The sequence below is a fragment of the Passer montanus genome, unplaced genomic scaffold, assembly GCF_014805655.1.
Source record: "Passer montanus isolate IOZ18808 unplaced genomic scaffold, ASM1480565v1 scaffold195, whole genome shotgun sequence".
In the NCBI taxonomy this organism is placed as follows: Eukaryota; Metazoa; Chordata; class Aves; order Passeriformes; family Passeridae; genus Passer; species Passer montanus.
In genome coordinates this window covers 141270-162535 of record NW_024366536.1, presented here as the reverse complement: position 1 = coordinate 162535, position 21266 = coordinate 141270, and the positions used below count along the sequence as shown (strand labels likewise).

Genomic DNA, 21266 nt, shown 5'->3' with positions numbered 1-21266 from the left:
GGCGGCGGCCGTGGCGGCGGCGGGCGCGGGCTGCCCGGTGCTGTGCAGCTGCCGCGGGCAGGCGGTGGACTGCAGCGGGCAGCGGCTCTTCTCCGTGCCCCCCGAGCTGCCGCTGGACACCGGCAACCTGAGCCTGGCCCACAACCGCATCGCCAGCATCCCGCCGGGCTACCTGGGCTGCTACGGGCAGCTGCGCGCCCTCGACCTGCGCAACAACTCGCTGGCGGCGCTGCCGGCCGGGCTGTTCCGCGGCGCCCGGCGCCTGGCGCACCTGGACCTGAGCTACAACAACTTCAGCCTGGTGCCCGCCGACATGTTCCGCGAGGCCAGCGCGCTGCTGCGCCTCGACCTCAGCCACAACCCGGGGCTGCGCCGCGTGCACCCGCAGGCCTTCCGCGGCCTGGCCCAGCTGCGCGAGCTGGACCTCAGCTACGGCGGCCTGGCCGCCCTCAGCCTCGACGCCCTGGAGGGGCTGCCCGGCCTCGTGGGGCTGCGCCTGGGCGGCAACCCCTGGCTGTGCGGCTGCGCCATGGAGCCGCTCCTCAAGTGGCTGCGGGGCCACATCCAGCGCTGCTCCTCGGGTAGGTGCCGCCGGGACCCCCGCGCCCCGTCCCGCGCGGGGTTGGTGGCCGGGCTGACGGTGTCCCTGTGTCCCGCAGATTCGCAGCAGGCGGAGTGCTGGGCTCCCCCCGAGGTGGCGGGGGCCCCGCTGCTGTCGCTGACGGAGGAGAGCTTCCAGGCCTGCCACCTCACGCTGACCCTCGACGACTATCTCTTCATCGCCTTCGTCGGCTTCGTCGTCTCCATCGCCTCGGTGGCCACCAACTTCCTGCTGGGCATCACGGCCAACTGCTGCCACCGCTGGAGCAAGGCCAGCGAGGACGAGGATGTTTAGGGACCGCCGCTGCCGTCACCGCCGATAGACCCCCGCCCCGGCCACCCCCCGGCCCGGCCGCCCCCGCGGGGACACCAGACTGTGCCTTGTCCGCGTCCCCTCCCGCCGCCCCCCGTGCCGGGGTGGCCCTCGAGACGCCGGGGACACCAGGGGACAGCCCTGCTTCCTTTTGCCCCAAAGTGGGGAGTTTTTGCACCCCCCATCACCGTGAGCTTGGACCCCCTCCTGTGCTGGTCCCACTGCCCAGGACTGGTTGAGGCAGCGATTTGGGAATCCCGTGGGAACCTCCCCACCTCTGCCTGGGAGAGACAGAGGACAAAGTGTGTGTGTCTTGGGAACCACCGCCACTCTCTGGAGAGCATCAAGGAGATTCCTGCTTTCAGCCCCAAAGCAGCACCGCTGGAGCCCCCCAAATCCTGCACATGCTCTCCAGCCTCCCCAAAAATCCAGGGGGGCAGGAAGACACCCAGCTCCTCACCACCATTCCAGGGCATGCCTGCACCTTGCTGCTGACATCGGGATGTGCTGGAACAGCACCGGGACCACCGAGCCTGGCAGTGGGATGGGCTGTGACATCTCCAGGGGATGGCATCTCCCAAGGGTGGCACCTTACAGGGACTGCATCTCCCAGAGATGACATCTGCCTCCTCTTCGGGGACAAACTGGGCACCAGCATTGCCCGCCCTGGGGGAGGTTTGGGAGGTGGACGGAGCTCTAAAAAGGAGAAAAAAAGAAAAAAAAAGCAGAAAGCCAACGACCCTCTGTCCAGCTGGGACAGCCATGTCCCCAGTGCCTGTGTCACCTGTCCCTGGTGTCTGTGTCACCCTGTCACTGTGGGAGCACATCAGGTGGGGATCAGGGCTGGGGTCACCCGGGGGCTGCTTTGTCCCTTCCCCTGTCCCCCGTGGAGGCTGAGTGCATGGGGAGGGGGGTTTGGTTTAACCCCAGCCCACCCCAAAAGGGCTCCTGCTGCACCCCAGCCCCAGCGCTGCCCCCGGGAAAGGGAACTTGGCCTCTGCCTTCTCTATTTTGTCTGGGGTTTTATTATTTTCCTTTCAGTGAGTCCAAGAACCCCCCTGCTCCACACCTCCTGCACCCCCACAACTCCTGCACCCCTGGACCAGACATATGGGCATGGAGCATCCACCTGCATCCCACCAGCTCCTTCCTCTGCCTCACCTCATCCTCTTCTTTTTGTATTTATAGTTATGTTTTGTTTTCCTTCTCTTTTGATTTTGTTCTTTGTCTATTCCTTTCCTTTCCTTTCCTTTCCTTTCCTTTCCTTTCCTTTCCTTTCCTTTCCTTTCCTCGCCTTGTCTTCTATTTCTTTTCTTTTCTTTTCTTTTCTTTTCTTTTCTTTTCTTTTCTTTTCTTTTCTTTTCTTTTCTTTTCTTTTCTTTTCTTTTTTTACTTTTACTTTCTTTTTTCTTCTTTCTTTTCTTTTTCCTTCTTTCTTTTTCTTTTCTTTCTCTTTCCTTTTTTTCCTTTATTTTCCTTTCCTTTTTCTCTCTTCTCCCCCGACCCCGCTCTTTGTACGTTTTGTAACCGCGGGTTTTGTACCACGGGGCACTTTTTCAGCGCCAAACCTCGACAATAAAGAGTGTCAGCGCAGCCGGGGCCGGGACACGCGTGTGGCGGGGGGACACCGTGTGTGTGTGACGGGGACATGTGTGTGACGGGGACATGTGTGTGACAGACCCAGCGTGCGTGCGGCGGGCGCGGGCAGCGTCCCGCAGCCTGCAGAAGGCATCAGCCGCGCTCTTCCCTCCAGCGCTTCCTGTTATTCCTCCGGCAGCATCTCCCGGCCCCGGCGGGGCCCAGCTGTGGCCGCCGGGTCACCTCCGCGTCCCCCCCTCCCCGGGACCCCCTCCGGGCGGGCGGGGGGACGCGGGCCCTGTCCGGAGCCCAGAGGTCGGGCAGCAGCTGTGCCGCGTCCGGCCGCGCTGCCATGGGGGCAGCGCCCAGCCCGGGGCACCCCCGAGCCCTGGCATTGCCCTGCCATCCCTCTTTCCTCCCAACACATCCGTCCATCCATCCATCCATCCATCCATCCATCCATCCATCCATCCATCCATCCACATAGTACAGTCCCACCTCCCATCCCAAACCTCCCCCACACACCAAAACTGCCCCCCCAATCTTTTCCACCCCTTTTCCTCTCTCTGTCCTTCCCCTCTGTCCCCTCCTCGGTCCTGCAGGGTCACACCAGACCTTCGGGGGTCCCCTCATATTGCGGGGGTGGGGGGGTTGGACCGGCGCCCTAAGGGGGAGCGGGTGGGTCACCCGGGACTTGGCACGGTGGGGACACACCGAGGCAGGGACTCTCCCGAAATGCCACCCCCGGCAGCCACCCCACAGTGACAAAAGTTTCTGAGCCCTGGGTGTGGTGCCAAAGCTTTCCCGCGGCTTTGGCAAATCCGAGTTTTCCCGGCACAAACGGGAGCTGCAGCCCCCCCACCCGCGCGGTCTCCCCCCTCCGTTTGCTTTGGGGCGGGAGGTGTGAAGGAGCCCGAGCCGGGCTGTAAACACGGAGGTCACTTCAAAGGGGACGCCCGGGGACATCCTTAGCACCACCAGATTATTTCGGCACCCCCGGGCGGGATGCGAGGCGGGGGGAGGTCGGGGGGGCGAACATCCCGTTTGGCAGCTTGGAAAAGCGCAGGGGGGGAGAGCTGCGGTGGGGACAGGGGGGGCTGTCCCCATCCTCGCCCCAATTCCTGTCCCTGGTGCATCCATCCTCCCCGGAGCCCACTTTTACTCCCTGTGCAGAATAATCTCTGTTTTCCCAGTGTCACATTCCCACAAGCACGGTTTGGGGAACCCCGGCCCTGCAGAGCCCCCAAGGCATCGCATTGTGGGGTTTGAGGGTCCCCATGGTCCCTGAGGATCACAGCCACCCCCCACTCCCCAGCCATCCTTTCCAAGGATGCTCCCCATCCCCCCGAGCCTGCTGTCCCCCTCTATCTTCCCTCCTCATCTTCCCCAGGCACTCTCAGGAAGGCAACACCTTCCTTATCTTCTTCCGACGGGTGGTCCGGCCCTGCTGCCCCTCACCCCCAGCTCCGGCCTTGTTATTTTCTGGAGTGTCCCTGCATTTCTCCCCAGAGACTCCTCAAGCAAACATTTCCCTCCTGGAAGGGAAAGGGAAATCTCCAAGACGCGGATAGAAAGTCGGCAGCTCCGTCTCCGCTGGCCGGGCGCCTGCGGCCATTTCCGCGCCCGGCGGCCGAGCCGGACGGGGGGAGGCGGCAAAGCCGGCACCCCCACAGCGCCCGGGTGTTTGGGGGTGCGGAGGGATGGAGGGAAAGGGGGATGGAGGGATGGGCAAAGGGAGGGAGAGAAGGGAAAATCGTACAATCGTCAGGGTTGGATGACACCTTTACGATCAAGTCAAACCATCAACCCAGCAACGCCCCTGTAACCCCAAAACCATTAACCCACGGATGGACGGATGGATGGATGGATGGATGGATGGATGGATGGAGGAGGGGATTGATGGATGAGAGAAGACATCCCGGGGTCTCTCCAGGCTGAGGGAGCCTGGACGGCACTGGAATGTAAACACACTTTGGGACGTGTCCCTGGATGCAACATTCCCACTCCTCAAGCCTCCCCAGCCCTCAGACCAAACCAGATGCATCTGGAAACTCCCCAAAACCCTCAAGGAGGCTCCCACCCCTCCAGCCGGGGGGTTGCAGTCCCCAGCCCCGTGGCCACCCCCTCTGTTCCCTGTCTCTGGACAAAGGACTGTCCCCACACGGGGAGACTGTGGGCGGTGGCCCCCAAACACGGTGGGGGCCGGCAGGAAGGCGGAGGCAGCTCCCCCCCGACGGGAAGCATCCCAAGGAACCCAGTAATGATCCCGCATCCTTTCCAAGAGAGAACAAAGGCTGAGGAGATAGCATAGTTCATCACCGATAAATGAAGGACGTAAATAGCAAATAGGGGGAAGATTTATTTCGAGCAGAGCCTCAGGAAGCGGCGGGGGCTGGGGTGAGGCGGGGGGGGGAAATGGGACAGGAGCCATTTGGTGGCTCATCCAAATCCTGCTTGGGGTGAGCCGGGGTCCTGCCCGGTGCCCAAACCTCCCATCAATGCCCAGGGGGTCCCGTGTCCCTCTTCAAACCCTGAGGGTCCCGTGTCCCCGTCCGCACCCGGGGGGTCCCGTGCCCCCATCCCTCAGGTTTGGGTGTTTCACAGCACCAAATCCCGTTTGCACTCCCAGGTGAATCACACAGGGCTCGTCCCAGCCTCAGATAAGGAAAACAGCCCCAAAATGGGATTTGGGATTTCAGTGCTGCCGCCTGATACAATCACGGCTGGGGGGCTGGGGCGGGCAGGTGCCCACCCCACGGGGTCAAACACCCCCATCCCGCCGCTGCAATGCCCCGAAGGCTTGGGATGGAGGTTTTCCTGCGATTCCCAAAGTGCTGCTGAGGAAGAGATCAGAAGAATCCTTCCCAGGCAGAGATGCCCCACAGTGCACACTCCCCCAATACACACACTGCCCCCTCGCTCATGGACACCCCCCATCCTCCATCCCCCCACCCCTCCATCCTCCCTTCCACCACATCCCCCGAGGGAACTGCGCACACCCCGCTCCTTTTTTAACCAAAATTCATTTATTTGTCACAAAACGCAAAGCCCTGGGGGTGCCGGGGTAGCCGCCCCCGCCTGAGCCCCCCAGGGGCTCCTCCCCGGCCGTGCCTCAGTTTCCCCTTCCCGCGAGCAGGGCTTTCCAGCGGGGGATCCCCAAAGCAAGCCAGGCTTCGGGGCGAGGCGCAGGGGGTGCTCCCCCCGAGTAGACCAGCTCGGGGGGCGCCGGGGGCGGTCGGGGAGGGGCTCAGGAGCGGAAGAGCGTCTCCTGGGTGGCGGGGTCCAGCTTGCCCCCCGGGCCGGGCCCCCCCTTGCCGCCGGGGGGGTGGCTGTGCCCCGAGGAGTAGCTGGCGGAGCGCTCGGGGCCGGGGCCGGGGGTCCGGCAGCACAGGAGGGCGGCGCAGGCGTGGCGGAAGCGGGGGTCGAAGAAGGCGTAGAGGAAGGGGTTGAGGCAGCTGTTGATGTAGGCGATGCCCGTGCAGTAGGGATGCAGGTTGTTGAGGAAGGTGTGGAAGGCGCAGGACCAGGGCAGCACCTCCAGGTCCATCAGCACGTAGAGGGTCTTGACCAGGTGGAAGGGCAGCCAGCAGCCCCCGAAGGCGGCCACCAGCACGGTGATGATGGTGAGCAGGCGCTTGCGCTTGCGGGGCCCCTCGGCCCGCTCCCGGCGGAAGTGAGTGGCCACGGTGCGGGCGATGAAGAAGTAGCAGGTCAGCATCACGGCGAACGGGGCCACGAAGCCCAGGGCGGTGGAGGAGAGCCCCAGCCCCACCTCCCAGGCGCCCTCGGTGCCCTGCGCCGCCAGCTCCCCGTAGTCCATGTAGCAGGTGATCTTGGTGTCCCCGCCGATGGCGGCCGCCCGCCGCAGCACCAGGGCGGGCAGGGCCAGCAGGGCGGCCAGCAGCCACAGCAGCACGGTGGCCAGCAGCCCGCTGACCCGCGAGCGCAGCTTGGCGGTGGCCAGCGGCCGCACGATGGCCAGGTAGCGGTCGAAGCTGAGGCCGGTGAGGCAGAAGACGCTGGCGTACATGTTGACGAACACCAGGTAGCTGCTGACCTTGCAGGCGGCCGTGCCGAAGGGCCAGTGGTAGCCCAGCCAGGCGTAGGCGGCCCACAGGGGCAGGGTGACCACGAAGGTGAGGTCGGCCACGGCCAGGTTGGCGATGAAGGTGTCGGCCGAGCGCCGGCGGTCGCGGCCGCCCTTGAAGACGGTCCAGAGGACCAGCCCGTTGCCGGTGGTGCCCAGCAGGAAGACCAGCAGGTAGATGGTGGGCAGCAGGGCCAGCGAGGGGCCCCACTCCGCGTACTCGCAGTCCGTGTCGTTGTCGAAGCCGTAGGTGTAGGCGTCCGTCGCCTCCTCCATCCCGGCGGCGCTGGGCTCCGCTCCGCTCAGCTCATCCCGGGCTCGCCCGCTGCTCCGGCCCCTGAGCGAATCCCACCGCGTTACCTCCCCTTCCTCCTCCTCCCCGCCCTCCTCCTGGCGGGGACGGGCAGGACAGGGCAGGAGGCAGGGCCGGGGGGAGCCCCCGTGGGAAACTTCGCAGCTCCCCCCAGCTCCATCTGGCTCCTGCCCGGGGGGTTTGGCCGAGCTCTCACCCGCGTGTCAACGCGCCCACCCCCGAGATAACCCCGGCCCGCCACGCCCGGGGGGTTCGGTCGCCCACCGCGGTGGCGCTGGGTGCTGGGACCCCGCTCTGGGGCGCTCAGGAGCGGGGGGGCTTCAGCCGGCATTTGGGGTTGCACCTCGGGGCGCCGCATTCGGCGCCGGGGTGTCACACACCGGGGCGGCATTTCGCACGGGCGGTGTCACATCGGGGTCGCACTGGGGGTTGGTGTCACACTGGGGGGAGTGGCACCGCCGGGGGTGGAGGGTGTGCATTTGGCATTTTGCATTTGGCGCTTGGGATTCCCCGTTTTGCTGCCAGCGGTGGCTCCGGGGGGTCCCCCAGCGCCGGGGCCCCACTTTGAGCTCAACGTGCCGAGGAGATTTATACATTTACCAAAAACCGAGGGGGGTTCTGAGACCCCCCACGCTGTAAAAAGACCATTTTAGGGCAGCAGCTGTCGCAAGACCGGCTGCCACCGGAGCTCTCGGTGTGTCCCAGCTCCGCGGGTTGCTCACGGAGCCGGACAACGCTGAGCCAAGAGGGAACAAACTTCCCCCACTCCACAAATAAACATTGGGGGGAGGAGGGAAGACCCCCGAGGTGGTCTGGGATTGTCCCGCTGGGGCTGAACTCTCACAGTTCCAGCTCTGGGGAAAAGAACCGAAGAGGCTGAGCGGGACTTTGCAGAGTGAGGTCTGAAGAGCCCCAAATCCCCCGGGACACGCCGGGGGGGCTGGGCTGGGGCTGCAGGGGGGGAATAAGCCCGGGATGGGCTGTGGGAAGGGGCAGGTTAACACCCGAGTGCAGGGACAGAGACTGGGGGGGGCACAGAGCCCCCGGGACCCCCCGCCGGCTGAGTGGGGCCCTTCTACCAGCAAAGAGGTGTAAAGGAGGGGTTGTGGGGGGAATTCAGTGGCTGAAATGGGGGGGAGAGCTCACAGGAGCCTCCAAAATGAGGCAGTGTAGGGGGGAAAGGGGCTGGTAAGTGGGGGTGCAGGTTAGGGGGCCCCGGGGGTGGGGGCACCGAACCAGAATCCAGAGCTGGGAGAGCAAACCAGGGCTGAATCAGGCTGGAGATAAGGAGCGATCCCGTATCTCAGTGCCGGGACAGCCGGCATGCGGGGAGAGAGGTATTAAACCCAGAAACTGCTGAAAGTGGTGGCAGAACCGCCAAGGTGCCCAGTTCCCGTTCAAATCCCAAGCTGGAATGAGGAAGGGCCGGAACCCCGCAGTCCCCAGCGCAGACACGGCTCGAGCCTTTCCGCTAATTAGCAACATTAACGGGGAAACACCGGCACTGCTAATGAGCCCCCCGGGATGGCAGCGAGGCTCCCCGGGCTGCTCCCGCCCTGGCCGGAGCCCCGTTAATGAGCAGGACCGCTAATGAGCAGTTCTATTAATGACTATTAATAACGCTCCCAGCTATCTGTGTCCTAATTGGAACTCGGCACAAGTATCCATTTCCAGCCGCCACACACGAATCCGTTTCCAGTCTCTCCCCTTCCCAAAAACTGCGGGTTGTTGTCCCGGCCATCCCCTCGCTGTCCTGGAAGCTGGGATGGCTCGTCCCCGGTGCCACCCAGGGGGTCCCGTTGGTCTCGGCGCCGGGCAAGGAGCCCCCCAGGCTGGGTTTGCGCTGGCCACGGGTGGTGGGTGGGTGGCCAGGGCTGGGCTGATAAGGAATCCGTGGGGCTGATAAGGAGCCCCGCTATCTGCAGCGGGGGGAGGGCAGGAGCCGCTCTCGCTGCGGGGTGGGGGCTGCCCCGGGCACCGGCGGGGGGCTCCGGGACCCTCGTTCGGCTTTCCCAGGAATGAATGAGCCCCAGGACTCGGCACCAGCGGCTCCACTGGGAGCAAGCCAGGCTCACGGCTCCCTGCGCAGTGGCTCTGCAGGGGGATTGGGGTGGGAGCCCCACGGAATGGGATGAGGAGCCAGACCTCAGCCCCGCCACCCCGGGCAGGAAGGGCAGCCTTGGCCCTGCACGAGGAGGATCCGGGAGCTTCCTCCCAGTCCGCTGTTACTCACATCCGACCGAGGAAGTGACACCCCTGGGGCACAGCTCCGTCCCTCTGTGCCCCTGCCACGGGCTCCTCCTGTTGGCAGCTCCCCCCGCGGTGTCCCCCGCCCCAGGGACAGCACCCTGACCCCTGTTCCCTCTGCTCAGGCGCCCCAACCCTGCCCGTCGGCCCCCCAAAACCGCCCCGCGCCCCCCCAAGGCTGGACACGGGTGGGTGCTGCGAGCCACGGGTTTATTGGGGGGTGCAGCCCCCGGCGTGGGGTGACAGGGACAGGGAGGTGCTGGGAGAGAGGTGCCCTGGGGGCAAGGGACAGGGCTGGGGCACCTCCTGGGGACACTGGGATGCACTGGGACAAGCCGGGGTGGGCACTGGGGCCAGTCAGATGCTGAAGGGGCTCACAGGGGGAGCCCTGGAGCCTGAGGGGGGTCCGGGGAGCCCCTCAGCAGGCCGTGAGGGGCTGCCCCACAGCGGGGTGGACAGGCTGGGGGGCTGCCCCATGGCCCCCGCGGCTAGAGGCCGAGGGAGAAGGTGCCCGAGTCGGTGGATTGCTTGTCGCGGGAGCAGGTCCCCAGCGCCCCGGGGGGACACGCTGAGGGGGTGGCGGGCACGCCGGCCTCTGACACCTGTGGGGCAGGCACTGGGTGAGTCCCTGCAGCCGGGGGGGCCGATCGAACCCCCGGAGGTGTCCCCATCCCCAGGCAGCCCGGCCCCATGTCCGACCTCCTCGAACTTGCGGGCCTTGTAGTGCTCGGCGCCCTTGAGGAAGTTGAGCAGGATGATGTCGCACAGCACCGTGCCCTGGGGACAGCAGCGTTGGCGTGGGGAGGCCCCGCGCTGTGGAGCACCCCCAGACCCCCACAGAGCCACCCTGCAGCTGTGCGGTGTCCCCGTGGCCGTGGGGTTTCCCCCTTGTGCCCTGGGAGGTGTCACCATCCTGGGGCTGAGTGTCCCCAACTCACCACGCCGATGGAGGTGAAGGCAGCCACCGTGTTGATGAGGGTGGGGACGATGCCGAACTTCCCGGCCTGGGGGAGCAGAGCCCTGGTTGGCCGGAGTCCCCGAGCCCCCCGTGACCCCGCGAGTGCCCGGCCCCACACGTACGCTGCCATAGACCAGGACATCAAAGCGGATCCCGAAGGCCTTGATGAGGGTGCGGCGCTCGGAGCCGTCGGGCCAGCGGTAGTACCTGGCGTGCCTGCGGTGACACGGGGACATGGGGACAGCCGCCGTGCCAGGCAGGGCACGCCCCTGTGTGTGTCCTGGCCGTACCTGAAGTTGTATCCAGGGGCAGGGGTCCGGGCCAGGCTGTCCAGGCGGGTGAAGGAGTAGCGGGGCAGGCAGCGCTCCCAGGCCCGGTCCAGGTCACACACCCACCCGATCTTGATCCCCAGCACCCCCCCCTGCCCCAGCCCTGCATCAGCACCACGGACCTGGCCCCATGGCGCCAAGTCCCCACAGTTTCACCGTCCTGCATCCCATGGGCCTGTGCTCCATGTCCTATGCATCCACATCCCACATTCTCATCTCCCCACGCTCCACATCCCCCTGCACCCCATGTCTCACATCTCCATGTCTGTACACCCCATGTCCCCGTGTCCCACATCCCAAACCCCATCCATGTCCCTGTGTCAAGCCCCACATCATCACTCTGTGTTCCTGTATCCCCATGTCCTGTTCCCAACACCCCTCATCCCTGCATCCCGTGTCATGCAAGCCCATGTCCCCATCTTCCATGTCCACATCCCACCACCCCATATCCCCCATCCCATGTCCCCATGTCCAATATCCCATGTCTGTGTCCCCAAATCCCACGTCCTTATGCCCTTACATCCCACCTGCTTGTACCCGTGTCGCCACACCCACGCCATTCTCCCCCCGTGCCTCCCGTGTCCCCCGTGTCCCCGCTCACGGTGGCAGCCAGCGCGGGGAAGTCCTGCCCAGCCAGACGTGCCACGTCCCCCAGGCGCAGGATGGGGCACAGGGGCTGCAGCTGTGGGTGGAAGCGACACCGGCCCAGCTCCGCCCCACTGCCAGGGGGTGGCAGGTTGGTCCTGGGGACACAGGGGGACACGGGGGACACGGAGGCATGTGCCATCAGGCAGCAGTCTGGGGTTCATGGACCCCCATCCCAGTGTCCCCCCACCATCTTGTGCCTGTGTCCCCGTGTCCCCCGTCCCCGTGTCCCTGTGTTACCCCGCCCCTGTCCTCATGTCCCCCCGTGTCCCCCCGTGGCTCGTGCCACTCACTTCTCAAAGCCAAAGAGCGGGAAGCGGATGCTGTTCTTGATGAGGAGGGTGAAGTTCTCAGCTTCCAGCATGACGGGGCTAGAGGAAGGGGTGGTGACACTGAGCACATGGCAGGGGGCACGTCCCCTGCTCCTCCCTGTGTCCCCCTGGCCCCACTTACACGTCAACGGTGTCCACCTCGGGCGGGCACCAGCCCTGGATCTCGCAGGTGCGCAGGGTCGCGTTGTAGGGGACGCAGCGCCCTGTCAGCAGCCCTGGGACCCCCAACCCTGTCAGCACACCCGGCACCTCGGCCCCCTGAGCTCTGTCACCACCCCTGGGACCCCTCTACTCCGTCAGTGCCCTTGGGGACATTCCTGAGACCCCAGACCCCCGTCAGCACCCCTGGGACCCCCGAACTGCTGTCAGTACCCTTGGGAGCACCCCTGAGACCCCAGACCCCCATAGGCACCCCTGGGACCCCCGGACCACTGTCAGCACCTCTGCCAGCACCCCTGAGACCCCAGACCCCCATAGGTACCTCTGGGACCCCCGAACCGCTTTCAGTACCCTCGGGAGCACCCCTGAGACCCCAGACCCCCGTCAGCACCCCTGGGACCACCGAACCGCTTTCAGTACCCTCGGGAGCACCCCTGAGACCCCAGACCCATATAGGCACCCCTGGGACCCCCGGACTGCTGTCAGTACCCTTGGGAGCACCCCTGAGACCCCAGACCCCCATCAGCACCCCTGGGACCCCCGAACTGCTGTCAGTACCCTTGGGAGCACCCCTGAGACCCCAGACCCCCATAGGCACCCCTGGGACCCCCGGACCACTTTCAGCACCTCTGCCAGCACCTCTGAGACCCCAGACCCCCATAGGCACCCCTGGGACCCCCGGACCACTTTCAGCACCTCTGCCAGCACCTCTGAGACCCCAGACCCCGGTCAGCACCCCGGGGATCCCTGGAGCCCCTTTGGCACCCCGGGGAGCCTGAACCCCCGGCTCACCCAGACCTCCAGCTCGCACATCAGAGCCCCGGGCCCCCGCAGCCCCCTGAGCCCACCGAGGGTCCCTCACTCCCGCCCACGGTGGCTCCCCCCGGTCCCTCGGTCCCCGGAGCCCCCGTTCCCAGCGGATTCCCTCACCGTTGCTCGTGCCCGGGCTCAGCTCCCGGCAGTCCCGGTCCGCCGAGCAGTGGAACGCGGCTTCGCTCTGCGGGGCGGGGGTCAGCGGGCGGGGGGCTCATCGAGGGGTCCCCCCGAGCGCCCGCTGCCCCCCCGCACCTCCGGGCACACGCCCTGCGCCTGCTCCTCGGTCCGGATCTGCTTGGTGACCACCACGAACACCGAGGTGCCCTGCGGGACGTCGCTGTCACCCGACCCGTCCGGGGGAGGCGGGGGTGGCCCCGCGCCCCTCAGCGACCCCTCCGGTCCCCGGTCCTCACCTGGGGGGGCGTGACGTAGTCGGCCGTGTCCATCACCTGCCCCGCGTAGCGCCCCACGCCCTTCACCTTGGTGACCACGGAGGACTCGATGGCGGTGTCCCGCACCTGGTACGCTTTCTCATGGAGGAACACCCAGCTGGGACAGCACCGCGAGTGACGCTGGGGACAGCCACCCCCGGACACCAGCGGCACCCCCCGGGCCCCTCCTGCCTCCCCCGGCACCCCCGGACCTGCCCGTGAACCCCGGTCCCCGACAGCCGCTCGTCACCCCCCGCCGGTGGCTGCTGTCGCCCCCGGGAGCCCTCGGGGACAGGGACCCCAGAGCGGGTCATCCCCTTCTGTCATCCCCTGGGGCCGAGCGGCTTCTCTGCCCCTCGGTGTCACCCGCGCTGTCCCCTTCCCGTCATCCATCCACCCGAGACGCCCTCCTGGCTGTCCCCCTTGTGTCACCCGTAACGACACCTTGCTGTCCCCATCATGTCACCTGCGCTGCCACCCTCCTGTCACCCGCACCGGCACGCTCTCTGGCTGTCCCCCTTGTGTCACCCGCACCGACATCCTCTGTCCCGCCTTGTCAACCAGGCTGTCCCCATCGTGTCGCCCGCTCCGGCACACCGGAATTCCCGGCGCTGACCCCTTGTCACCCGCTCTCCCGTCCCTCCTCTGCTCCATCACCCCCTGACCCCGCACCGCCGTCCCCTCGCTGTGACCCCGCTGCCACACGCCGCCACCCCCGGGTGTCCCCTGCAGCAGCCAACGGCAGTCCCCGCGCCGGGAAGGGGCTCGGGGCTGTGTCCCGGGGGATGTCCCGGGGCCGGTGTCCCGGAGGTGCCCGGGGGGTGTCCCGGGGCTGCCGGGGGGGCTCACCCGACGAAGTAGGCGAGGATGAGGAGCTGGACGCCGCGGTTGACGACGCCCACCACCCAGCTCTTCACCACCACCGACTTGGTGGTCTCGTAGGAGAAGAAGTCGCTCACCCAGCGGGTGCGGGGGCGCGGGAGGGCCATGGGCGGCGGGCAGGGCACGGCGGGGCGGCGGGAACCCAGGGGGATGCGGGCAGGGCAGGGCGGGGATGCGGGCAGTGAGCGGGGATGCGGGCAGGGCAGGGCGGGTGCAGGCAGAGGCACCGGCAGCGGTACCGGCAGCGGTACGGGCAGGGGCACGGGCACGGTGCGGGTACCGGAGGGTGTGGGCAGCACCCGCAGGGGTGCGGGCAGCGGGGGCGGTGCGGGCGGGCGGAGGCCTGGGGGGATGGAGGGGTACAAGCAGGGTCCTCCCCCGGGCTCTCTATGGGGTCCTTCCCCTTCCCTCCCAAAGCGGGGACCCATTCGGGCACCGGGGAGCCCCGCCCGGGGGTGCACGTGGGGGGTGCGCCCCGGACTGGGGGTGCCTGGTTTGGGGAGCACACCCCGGCACGGGAGCGGGAGGGGGGTGCCCCGGGCGTGCGGTTTCGGGGGTGCCCCGCTCTGGGCCGCCCCATTGTCCGGTTCCAACACTTTGGGGAGCCCCGGGATTGGGGGGAGGGTTGTCCCCACGCCAGGTGACGTCACGGGGCTCGCCCCGTGCTGGCCAATGGGGTCTCTCCCCCCTCTCGCTGTGGTTCTGGGCGGGGCACAGCGGCGGCAGGGGGCGGGGTCTCGGCCGCTCTGGCCCCGCCCCCTCCCCTCGGTGGGCGGGGCCGCCCGCCGTGCGGCGGAGAGCGCGGCACGGGCCCGCCCCGTCGCCAGGGGGCTGCCTGCACCTCGGGGGGGGAGCCCGGAGTCAGGGCAGGCCCGGCTGGCGTGGGGGAACGGGCCTGAGATGGAAGCGGGCTCGGGGCGGGCGGGCAGGCCTGGGGTTGGGGCAGGCCCGGCGGGCGCTTGGGCGCTCGGGCTCGGGGGGAATTTGGGGGTGCGGCGGGGGGCTTGGGGCGCGGAGAGGCCGCACCAGGTTTTGGGGGCGCTGGGGAGGGCCCGGCTGACCCGCTGTCCTCGCACAGGTGCCGTGAGTGACTGCTGTGCCGCTGCCCCGGGCATGCCGGGCTGGGGGGGCTGCTGAACCCCCCTGAGACCGTCCCCGTCCCCTCCCGCAGCCCGCAGCCGCCATGGCCGACACGCTGGAGTTCAACGAGATCTACCAGGAGGTGAAGGGGTCCATGGTGAGCGAGGGGACACGGGGGTGGCCCCAAGGGCGCTTCCAGCGTTGGGGAGCGAATGCTGTGTGGTGAGGAGGGTGTGGGGGGTGAAGCTGTGGGGGTGCCTGGAGCACCGTGGTTCCTCCGTGGTTCCACGGGACCGGGTCCCCTCATGCCCAGCTGTCCCACAGAACGACGGGCGGCTGCGGCTGAGCCGGCAGGGCGTCATCTTCAAGAACAGCAAGACGGGGAAGGTGGACAACATCCAGGCCTCGGAGCTGGCCGAGGGCGTGTGGCGGCGCGTGGCGCTGGGGCACGGCCTCAAGCTGCTCACCAAGAACGGCCACGTCTACAAGTATGACGGGTTCCGGGAGTCGGTGAGTCCCTGCGCCCGCTGTCCCAGGTCCAGCTGTGCTCCCTGCCAGCCCCAGAACAGCTGTGCCCCCTCCAGGGGCTGTGTGTCACCCGGGGCTCTGGGCACTGCCGGTTCCTGACGGTGTTGCCTCCCTCTTGCCCCATGCAGGAATTTGACAAGCTCTCAGATTTCTTCAAGGCCCACTATTGCCTGGAGCTGGCAGAGAAGGATCTGTGTGTGAAGGGCTGGAACTGGGGCACAGTGAGGTTTGGAGGTGAGTTCCAGTGGCAGCCTGAGGCCGTGGGGTGGGATGTTCACACCAGTGTGGCTGTCCTGCTGTCACAGCCATTCCCTCAGGAGCAGCTGCTTTCTAGGGATGTCCTCAGGGACAGTGAGGATATTTGCAATCTCAGGAGAGCAGGAGGACCCTGAATCCCAGGGGGCCATGTTTGGTGTGGAATCTGCACGTTTGCTGTTCTTTAGGGAGCCTGGGGAGCTGGTGGGTTTGCCACATGGGCTCAGACAGTTCCTTTTTGTGTGTTTCTGATCAGTGTCAATTTCCAGGGATGCCGCTGGCAGGGAGAAAGCCTGGGGATTTTGGAGGGTGGGAATGCAGTGATGAGAGCAGAGGCACTGCTGGATTTTGGGAGAGGAGCGAGACCTGGAGATGGGGTCTGTGGGGCACAGCTCTGAGGTGGCTGCGGTGTCCCCGCAGGGCAGTTGCTGTCCTTCGACATCGGGGAGCAGCCGGTGTTCGAGATCCCGCTCAGCAACGTGTCCCAGTGCACCACGGGCAAGAACGAGGTGACGCTGGAGTTCCACCAGAACGACGACGCCGAGGTCTCCCTCATGGAGGTCCGCTTCTACGTGCCCCCCACCCAGGAGGACGGCGTGGACCCCGTGGAGGTGCGTGGGGCCGGCGGGAGGGCGGGGGCTGGCGGCGAGGGGCCCTTTGTGACCGCTTCCCCGGCAGGCCTTCGCCCAGAACGTGCTGTCCAAGGCGGACGTGATCCAGGCCACCGGAGACGCCATCTGCATCTTCCGGGAGCTGCAGTGCCTGACGCCGCGCGGGCGCTACGACATCCGCATCTACCCCACCTTCCTGCACCTGCACGGCAAGACCTTCGACTACAAGATCCCCTACACCACCGTGCTGCGCCTCTTCCTGCTCCCGCACAAGGACCAGCGCCAGATGTTCTTCGTGGTGAGCGGGAGTGGCTCAGCCCTCCCCCGCAAGGGCACTGGGGGTGCTTTGGGGGGTTTTGTGTCTTCACCTCCTTTTCTCTTTCCAGATCAGCCTGGACCCACCGATAAAGCAAGGCCAGACCCGCTACCACTTCCTGATCCTGCTCTTCTCCAAGGATGAGGACATCTCCCTGACCCTCAACATGAATGAGTGAGCTCCCTGATGCCACGCCGCTTCCCAGGCCTCTCCCTGGATCCTGAGGGAGCTGCTTACACCCCAGACCCTCCGGAGACGCCATCTGCATCTTCCGGGAGCTGCAGTGCCTGACGCCGCGCGGGCGCTACGACATCCGCATCTACCCCACCTTCCTGCACCTGCACGGCAAGACCTTCGACTACAAGATCCCCTACACCACCGTGCTGCGCCTCTTCCTGCTCCCGCACAAGGACCAGCGCCAGATGTTCTTCGTGGTGAGCGGGAATGGCTCAGCCCTCCCCCGGAAGGGCACTGGGGGTGGTTTGGGGGGTTTTGTGTCTTCACCTCCTCTTCTCTTTCCAGATCAGCCTGGACCCACCGATAAAGCAAGGCCAGACCCGCTACCACTTCCTGATCCTGCTCTTCTCCAAGGATGAGGACATCTCCCTGACCCTCAACATGAATGAGTGAGCTCCCTGATGCCACGCCGCTTCCCAGCCCTCTCCCTGGATCCTGAGGGAGCTGCTTACACCCCAGACCCTGTTCTCACCTCTGCCCTCTTTCCCTCCTCACAGGGAGGAGGTGGAGAAGCGCTTTGAGGGGCGGCTCACCAAGAACATGTCAGGCTCCCTCTATGAGATGGTCAGCAGGGTGATGAAGGCGCTGGTGAACCGCAAGATCACCGTGCCAGGAAACTTCCAGGGGTGAGCAGCTGCAGGGCCAGTCCCTCTCTTTCCACCTCATTCCCATGGCCAGGGGCTCTGTGAGTGATTCATGCTGGGGAGCAGGGCATGTCTGCCAGGGCTGGGCACGGGGAGTTTATCCCCACGGATAGCAGTGTTTGTCCTGCAGACACTCTGGAGCCCAGTGCATCACCTGCTCCTACAAGGCCAGCTCAGGGCTGCTGTACCCGCTGGAGAGGGGCTTCATCTACGTGCACAAGCCCCCCGTGCACATCCGCTTCGACGAGATCTCCTTCGTCAACTTCGCCCGCGGCACCACCACCACCCGCTCCTTCGACTTCGAGATCGAGACCAAGCAGGGCACCCAGTACACCTTCAGCAGCATCGAGAGGTGGGTGTGGGCTGTGGGGCCAGCCTGGCTGTGGGGCCAGCCTGGCTGTGCCCACAGGGCTCCCTGGCACCCCCGGCCCGACCGTGCTCTCTCCCACAGGGAGGAATACGGGAAGCTCTTTGACTTCGTCAATGCCAAGAAGCTGAACATCAAGAACCGGGGGCTGAAGGAGGTATCAGCCACACGGGGCCAGGCTCCTGCCCGCTGGCACTGCCCTCTCCCAGAATCCGGCTGCTTTTCCCTCCTTTTTTCACCTCTCTTTTCTCTCCTTGCCCTTGTAGAGGAAAAAGGTCCGTGCGATATCCCTTCCTCTTTCTCCTCCTCCTCCTCCTGGTGCAGGTTTCCTGTGCATGGCCGTGGTGGTCTCTGACTAACCCAGTAACCCCAGTGTGGTGTGCGAGGGCCCCCCTAACCCCCATAACTGCTCTGCCCCTCTCTCCAGGGCCCTGAGGGGGGATGGAGGGGACATGGCTGTGTCTGTGCCCTGGCCTGTGCATGCCCAGGGCTCTGCTCACCCAGGGCTGTGTTCCAGAGGGGAGCACAGGGAGCAGCTCTCGTCCCACCTCTCTGCAGGGAATGAAGCAGAGCTATGATGAATATGCTGACTCTGATGAGGACCAGCACGATGCCTACTTGGAGAGGATGAAAGAGGAGGGCAAGATCCGGGAGGAGAATGCCAATGACAGCAGTGATGGCTCTGGGGAGGAGACAGGTGAGGGCTGGGGCTGTGAGGGAGTGCTGTGGTGCTCCAGCTCCTGCTCCCCATGATGATCTGAAATACTGAGCCCTCACTTTCTCCTCCAGACTCATCCTTCAACCCTGGAGAAGAGGATGATGACGTGGCTGAAGAGTGAGTAGAGGCCAGGCAGGGCTCTATCCAAAAGCCTCATAGGAAGGTGCTCCTCTAGGCCTGTGTGAGCATTGAGAGATGTTCACAGCATGACTGCGATCACCTGGATTTGGGAATGTACAGCCCTGGGTTTGGGTTGGACAGTTGGGCAGTTCTGGGCTTACTTCATTGTAATGGCATCAGGCAGTATGAGAAAGTTCTGGAAGGGCTCCAGGGGAGGCCTTGGCTGCATTTTTTGGGAAAGAGAACAGCTGGGAGGAGGGTTAAAGCCCAAGGCTGGGGTGAGGATGGGTGGGAGTCGTGGGGGGAGCTTGGAGCTGAGCGCTGGTGCCATGAGAGCTCCGAATGTCCATTGTACGGAACACAATGAGCCATGTTCGTGGAAGGGCACTCCCCTGAGGGCTGGAACGGGAGCAGGGCAGCTCCAGCCCAGGAAGCCTCAGGGCTGTGGTGTCTGGGGGCAGTTCTGAGCCTGGTGCTCCTGTGCAGGTTCGACAGCAACGCCTCGGCCAGCTCCTCCAGCGGCGATGGCGACAGCGACCGCGACGACAAGAAACCGGCCAAGAAGGCCAAGATCGTCAAGGACCGCAAGCCCCGCAAGAAGCAGCCGGAGGTGAGGGGTGAGGGGCTGCTGGGCGAGCAGGACCAGCTCCTGGAGCGGGGTCAGGGGGTCACAGCCCCGCCTCAGCCTCTGCAGCACTCACCAGTGCCCTGGCCAGAGCTGTTGTCTGGCCTGGTCCAGGCCGAGCCTCTCCCAAGGGCACGTTGTTCCCATGCCCAGCCTGTCCTGGTTGTTGCCTGGCTGTTCTCCAGCAGCCTGACCTGCAGCTGTGACCCTTCAGCCCCACTCCCAGGGATTGGTGGGGGGTGCAGAGGCGAGCAGAGCCCGGTCCCGAGGTGTTGGGTGAGGGGTGCATTGGGTTTCCACGGTGTTCTCCATCTCCAAGAGCAAGAAGGGGAAGGACCCCAACGCTCCCAAGCGCCCGATGTCGGCTTACATGCTCTGGCTGAATGCCAGCCGGGAGAAGATCAAGTCAGACCACCCTGGCATCAGCATCACCGATCTGTCCAAGAAGGCTGGGGAGCTCTGGAAGGCCATGTCCAAGGAGAAGAAGGAGGTGAGGGATGGGCCTGGTATAGGAGGGGAGGCTGGCTATGGAAGGCCCTTCCTTGCTCCTGGGAGCCTGGAGTTGTGCAGATGGGGAGTTGGGAAGGGGTCGGACATCCTGAGGCTGGTGAGCTGGGTGATCAGAAGTGGGAGCAGGGTGGGGTGCAGGTGGGTGGTGGAGGAGGAGGGGGGCCTCGCTGACCTTGTGCTCTGGCTGCAGGAGTGGGATCGGAAGGCGGAGGATGCCAGGCGGGACTACGAGAAGGCCATGAAGGAATACAGTGTGGGAGGCAAGGCTGACAGCCACAGGGGGTGAGTGTGCTGGCAAGGGGCTGGCAGGGCTTGGCCCCCAAAATCGGGCAGTTCCCAGGGCCAGCCAGGTAATGTGGCTCCTCTCCCCTCTGCTCACCCAACCCTGCACAGGGAGAGGTCGAAGAAGAAGAAGAAGAAGCAGGAGAAGCAGGTGAAGGGGAAAGGGGACAAGAAAGGTGCCACTTCCAAGTCCTCATCCTCCAAGTCTCCGGCTAAGGGAATGAGTGACAGCTTCAAGAGCAAGGAATTCGTGTCCAGCGATGAGAGCTCCTCTGCAGAGAGCAAGAAGGAGGTGGGGGGTCACAACTGGGGGAGGTGCTGATCCCTCTTCCCTGGGGAACAGCTGTCTGGGAGGGCCCCAGCCCCTGTTCCTTGGGGGACATCCCTCGGTGTGTGCCCAAGTCAGCACCACCACTGCAGTGGGGGATACTGCCCTGCCTTCACTGTCCCCTGCTGACCTTTGTCCCCTGCCTGCAGGACTCGGAGGACGAGGGAGCTGCCAGCCCGCCCCCCAGCTCAGAGGACTCTGCCTCAGGCTCGGATTAGCACCATCCCAGCTGGCTCCAGGCTGCATCCCAGAGGAGAGGGCTGGGCGGGCCAGCCCCGCGGCAGGGACCAGAGGGTCTCTGGATGGCTCCCAGCCGGGAGCAGGGCCAGGCTCCCCTGTCCCCCCAGCACCCCGTGGTGGCATGAGGTGCCTCCTCAGTCCCTCACCGTTGTATCCCATCCGTTTATTTTTTTCTAAACACTTGGGTTTCTCTCCTTTCCTTCCCTCGTTGGTTTTTTTTTGGTGTTGTTTTTTTTGTATTTTGGGTCTGTTCACATGGCAACTCGGGTTGAATAAAAAAAAAACCCCACTGATGGTGTTTGTGTGGGTGTGGGGCTGGCTCCCCCATCCCTCCTTCCTTCCTGCAGCCATCCGGGAGCTCATTCCCCTCCTTGAACCGCTTCCAGGGCTGACTTCACTCTCTCCCCACCCTCCATTAGCGGCCCCCAGCCCCTGCTCAGCCATCAGGGCTCCTAATTACAGCCCCTCGCTCGATCCTGATGCCATTTGGGGGTTTTTCTGCCTCCCTCGTGAGGGGGATGATCCGATTAAGGCCCGTTTCCCCTCCGGTGTTGATTGCAGCCGATTCCCGGCCTGGAACCAGCCCCGGGGGGGCCCCGTGGCTGCCTGTTCCCCCTCCTTCCGCTGCCTTTACTGGCACCGCTGGCATGGGGCTACGGGGAAGCAGGAGTGCCCCGGGGCGGAACCCGCGGGTCCCCGGGGCCACGAGGGACCC

The 21266-nt window shown here is 65.5% G+C and overlaps 4 protein-coding genes across 9 annotated transcripts; 2 read left to right on the top strand and 2 right to left on the bottom strand.

Annotated features, from left to right (window-relative positions):
* Nucleotide 1: 1 nt before the first annotated feature.
* Nucleotides 2-2171, top strand: LRRC55 (leucine rich repeat containing 55; the record flags this gene model as incomplete). The annotated part of the gene is made up of 2 exons (XM_039706662.1): nucleotides 2-581; nucleotides 660-2171. Coding segments are annotated over 2 exons (816 nt in total), but the record flags the coding sequence as incomplete, so codon positions are not given.
* A 3432-nt stretch (nucleotides 2172-5603) lies between these two features.
* APLNR (apelin receptor) lies at nucleotides 5604-7136 on the bottom strand. Its single transcript, XM_039706637.1, has one exon. The coding sequence runs from the start codon at nucleotides 6852-6854 to the stop codon at nucleotides 5739-5741; it is 1116 nt and encodes a 371-aa protein (XP_039562571.1). The 5' UTR covers nucleotides 6855-7136; the 3' UTR covers nucleotides 5604-5738.
* Nucleotides 7137-8044: 908 nt separating this feature from the next.
* Nucleotides 8045-13585, bottom strand: P2RX3 (purinergic receptor P2X 3). 5 transcript variants are annotated; one of them, XM_039706633.1, is made up of 11 exons: nucleotides 13481-13585; nucleotides 12791-12926; nucleotides 12630-12701; nucleotides 12492-12558; nucleotides 11524-11617; nucleotides 11364-11441; nucleotides 11027-11168; nucleotides 10387-10517; nucleotides 10219-10312; nucleotides 10077-10142; nucleotides 8045-9915 (listed from the first exon to the last, which is right to left on the bottom strand). In XM_039706633.1, exons 2-11 carry the CDS (start codon nucleotides 12821-12823, stop codon nucleotides 9496-9498), a joined length of 1197 nt encoding a protein of 398 aa, XP_039562567.1. In that variant the 5' UTR covers nucleotides 12824-12926; nucleotides 13481-13585; the 3' UTR covers nucleotides 8045-9495. The 5 variants fall into 5 exon arrangements, with proteins under 5 accessions (XP_039562567.1, XP_039562566.1, XP_039562568.1 ...); XM_039706632.1 differs by having other exon boundaries at nucleotides 13474-13540; XM_039706635.1 differs by lacking the exon at nucleotides 13481-13585 and having other exon boundaries at nucleotides 9495-9740; nucleotides 9838-9915; nucleotides 12791-13132.
* Nucleotides 13586-14768: 1183 nt separating this feature from the next.
* Nucleotides 14769-20840, top strand: SSRP1 (structure specific recognition protein 1). 2 transcript variants are annotated; one of them, XM_039706630.1, is made up of 17 exons: nucleotides 14769-14927; nucleotides 15095-15280; nucleotides 15427-15532; nucleotides 15974-16164; nucleotides 16232-16462; nucleotides 16551-16654; nucleotides 17215-17343; nucleotides 17492-17713; nucleotides 17813-17885; nucleotides 17995-18003; nucleotides 18287-18425; nucleotides 18518-18563; nucleotides 19053-19176; nucleotides 19511-19681; nucleotides 19892-19983; nucleotides 20095-20275; nucleotides 20461-20840. In XM_039706630.1, the coding sequence occupies exons 1-17, from the start codon at nucleotides 14874-14876 to the stop codon at nucleotides 20527-20529; spliced, it is 2127 nt and encodes a 708-aa protein (XP_039562564.1). In that variant the 5' UTR covers nucleotides 14769-14873; the 3' UTR covers nucleotides 20530-20840. The 2 variants fall into 2 exon arrangements, with proteins under 2 accessions (XP_039562564.1, XP_039562565.1); XM_039706631.1 differs by lacking the exon at nucleotides 17995-18003.
* Nucleotides 20841-21266: the final 426 nt, after the last annotated feature.

Excerpts from the sequence above, each read along its gene's own strand:
- APLNR (XM_039706637.1), bottom strand. The coding sequence starts at position 6,854 with ATGGAGGAGGCGACGGACGCCTACACCTACGGCTTCGACAACGACACG.
- P2RX3 (XM_039706633.1), bottom strand. The coding sequence starts at position 12,823 with ATGGACACGGCCGACTACGTCACGCCCCCCCAG. Across the intron at positions 10,143-10,218 it reads ATGTCCTGGTCTATGGCAGC|GCCGGGAAGTTCGGCATCGT; the intron begins GTACGTGTGGGG and ends CTGCTCCCCCAG. Across the intron at positions 9,916-10,076 it reads CCTTCACCTCCATCGGCGTG|GGCACGGTGCTGTGCGACAT; the intron begins GTGAGTTGGGGA and ends TGCTGTCCCCAG.
- SSRP1 (XM_039706630.1), top strand. The coding sequence starts at position 14,874 with ATGGCCGACACGCTGGAGTTCAACGAGATCTACCAGGAGGTGAAGGGG. Across the intron at positions 16,655-17,214 it reads CTGACCCTCAACATGAATGA|GGAGGAGGTGGAGAAGCGCT; the intron begins GTGAGCTCCCTG and ends CCCTCCTCACAG. Across the intron at positions 19,177-19,510 it reads CCCGCAAGAAGCAGCCGGAG|AGCAAGAAGGGGAAGGACCC; the intron begins GTGAGGGGTGAG and ends TCCATCTCCAAG.